This window comes from Lipotes vexillifer, unplaced genomic scaffold (assembly GCF_000442215.2).
Source record: "Lipotes vexillifer unplaced genomic scaffold, Lipotes_vexillifer_v1.1 scaffold168, whole genome shotgun sequence".
Taxonomy (NCBI): Eukaryota; Metazoa; Chordata; class Mammalia; order Artiodactyla; family Lipotidae; genus Lipotes; species Lipotes vexillifer.
The window spans coordinates 2,052,427-2,054,946 of record NW_006773947.1 but is presented as its reverse complement, the minus strand read 5'-3'; the positions used below and the strand labels follow the sequence as shown (position 1 = coordinate 2,054,946).

Here is a 2,520-nt window from a genome sequence, read left to right as displayed (position 1 = left end):
AGAGAGCCACAGCAGGACGGCCCCCCGGGAAGGGCGGGATAGGAAGAGGGTGGAGGTTAAGAGCCAAGCCATTCCTGAAAGTCGGAACGGGGAGAGCATCAGCTACCACTGCCCATAGCAGGACTAGCGCCCACACAGGACACACCGGGACGTGCACAGGACGATCCCCTGCCCGCCCCCCACCAGCTACTTGTCTGCTCTGGAAGCGGCCCTGCTCACCTGCCCACACTTATCCCTACCCCTAGAGGAACGGTGCTCACACACAAGCCTCGGAAAAGCAAAGTGCCCTCAGCACTCTGTCCAGAGCATTTCCCTCCAACCTTTCCTGCTACCCCGGCTCTCAGCCCACCACGCTGGCGCCTCCACAGCTCTCATCCCAGGCCAGGATCATTCTACTGCTATTATTAACTGCATGGTCCTGATCTGCCACCCTGACCAGGTTGTTAGTGCCACAAAGGCAAGGACCCTGTCTCCATCACAGCCGTGTCCTCGGCACGAGCTCAGGGCCTCTCCTGAAACAGGCATATAAATGTTTGTTAAGGAAATGAACACTCTCATGCCAACATGGTCCCAACCCTTTTAGTTAAGTACCAACGTGCCTACCTTTGTCACTGGCATTTACAGAGAAAGCAATATTGCCATCAATGGGGGTGTACTCGGAGACAAAATACCGTTTTCTGGAAAATAAAAGCATGCAAGTCATGTTCGTGGACCTCGGCACAGTGAGGCTGTTCTTCTGACATTCCCACACGAGCTTTCCCATCGAAAGCTCACCTCCTCATCCTGTTTGCTTCCTCCCTAATTGGTGCCTGCCTTCCCTTAAGTTCTCTTGCTCTGGGTCTCTCTGCTCATCAGTCTCAGGGGAGAATTTATAAGGGTATTAAAAAAAAATTAATTAAGGATAATTTCACCTTGTAGCCCTCATTTACACTTAAAAGTTTTAGGTTCTTTAAAAACACAGTAAACACTATATTGCAGGAGTAATGAGCACATCTAGTGCCTAGATCTTGGTTTCTAAACACCATTCTCCAATGAAAGGAACCAGGACTCCTTGCAGAAGAGGATGCTTCTAGGGCTGGAGCAGGGAAAATAAGAGAACATCTTGTGATTCCAGAAAATAAGAACAAGCTTGAGAATTGGGGGTGGGGTGGGGGTGGGGCATGCTTAAAAAAGCATAGGAGCCACCAGAAGATGCTCCCAGTGGTTGAAACTGGGAAAATTTGAGCAATAAGATACATGATGATACTGAACAGAGACCACAGAATTTTTTTTTAAAGTCCGTGACGTAAACATAACTAAATAAATAAATAAGTAGAGGAGAAGGGATAACTCTGTACAGAGTAAGCCCAGTTAGTAAATGGAGAAGGAACGAGGGACATACAAAGGCACCAGCAGGCAAACACCACAGGAAACAAGTGTTGAAGACAAGATCCACGGATGGATGCTAAAATCAGTGGGCGACAGTTTGAGGAGAAACAAGGTATTAACATAGTCTCAACATACCTCCTCTAAGATATTTATCAACTCCAAAGGGAGAAATAGTAACTTCACTATTATTGTAGTGGAGACACCCAGCAGACACCTTCTTAACCAAGCGATCGAGGCTAACCTCACCAGTGATGAGACATACTGACATCATAAGCCCTTGATATGATACATTGAGAAAGACACGTCACTTCTGTGATGTTGTCAAAAACACCTAACCTCAACGTAATCACAAGAAAACATCAGATAAAGCCAAACTGGGGCACATTTTACAAAATAACTGACCAGCACTCATCAAAAGTGTCGAGGCCGTAAGAGAAAAGGAAAGATGAGAAACTGTCACAGGTTGGAGGAGATGAATAAAACGGAAAGTGAACGTGACATGGGATCCTGAAACAGAAAAAGGGCGTCAGAGAAAAAACTGGTGAAACTTGAAAAAAGGCTGTGGTTTAGCCAACAACAGTATACCAATGCTATTTTCATGGTTTTGATTAAATTATATTCCATGGGTGATGTGCGTTGTAACACTAGAGGACGCCGGTAGAGGATATAAATAAACTCTACTATTTCTGTACCCTTTTGGTGAGCCTAAAATTATTTCAAAATAAAAAGTGTTAAAAAAATGTGCTGTCCTAAGTCAAGACGCAGATGTCTAAAAGGACTACAGTATTGCATCTGAAAGGATTTGAATCAGACTTGGCTCATGAGACTTTCTGTTAAAGAATGGCTGCTTTAAATCACATGCCATTTTGAATAAATCAATGAAACTGACTTCAAATGTTTCAACGGCTAAATAGGCTTTTGATTATTGACTAGTTGCAGGGCATAAGCAACCCATGGAATAGTATTCATGCAGATATTTGTTTCCTATTCTAATGAGCCAAAGTCTACCGAGCGAAAGCTAGAAGTGCCACTTGGGTAATTTTGCTCTTCTTGTCCTGGAGGAAAAACAAAACGGATTACCTGTAGCACCACACAGCAAAGAATGCACCAAAAAACACGAGCAGGAATCCCATGTAGGTGCCCCAAATGATG

General features: G+C 44.6%; 1 protein-coding gene across 1 annotated transcript in view; it reads right to left on the bottom strand.

Annotated features, from left to right (window-relative positions):
* Positions 1 to 2,520, bottom strand: part of NPC1 (NPC intracellular cholesterol transporter 1) — a 49,758-nt gene that overhangs the window by 23,861 nt on the left and 23,377 nt on the right. Inside the window, exons 7-8 of the mRNA XM_007448620.1 lie at positions 2,449 to 2,501; positions 604 to 677 (exon numbers count right to left, since the gene is read on the bottom strand). Coding sequence (XP_007448682.1) covers positions 604 to 677; positions 2,449 to 2,501 — 127 coding nt within the window. The remainder of the gene's footprint in view (positions 1 to 603; positions 678 to 2,448; positions 2,502 to 2,520) is intronic.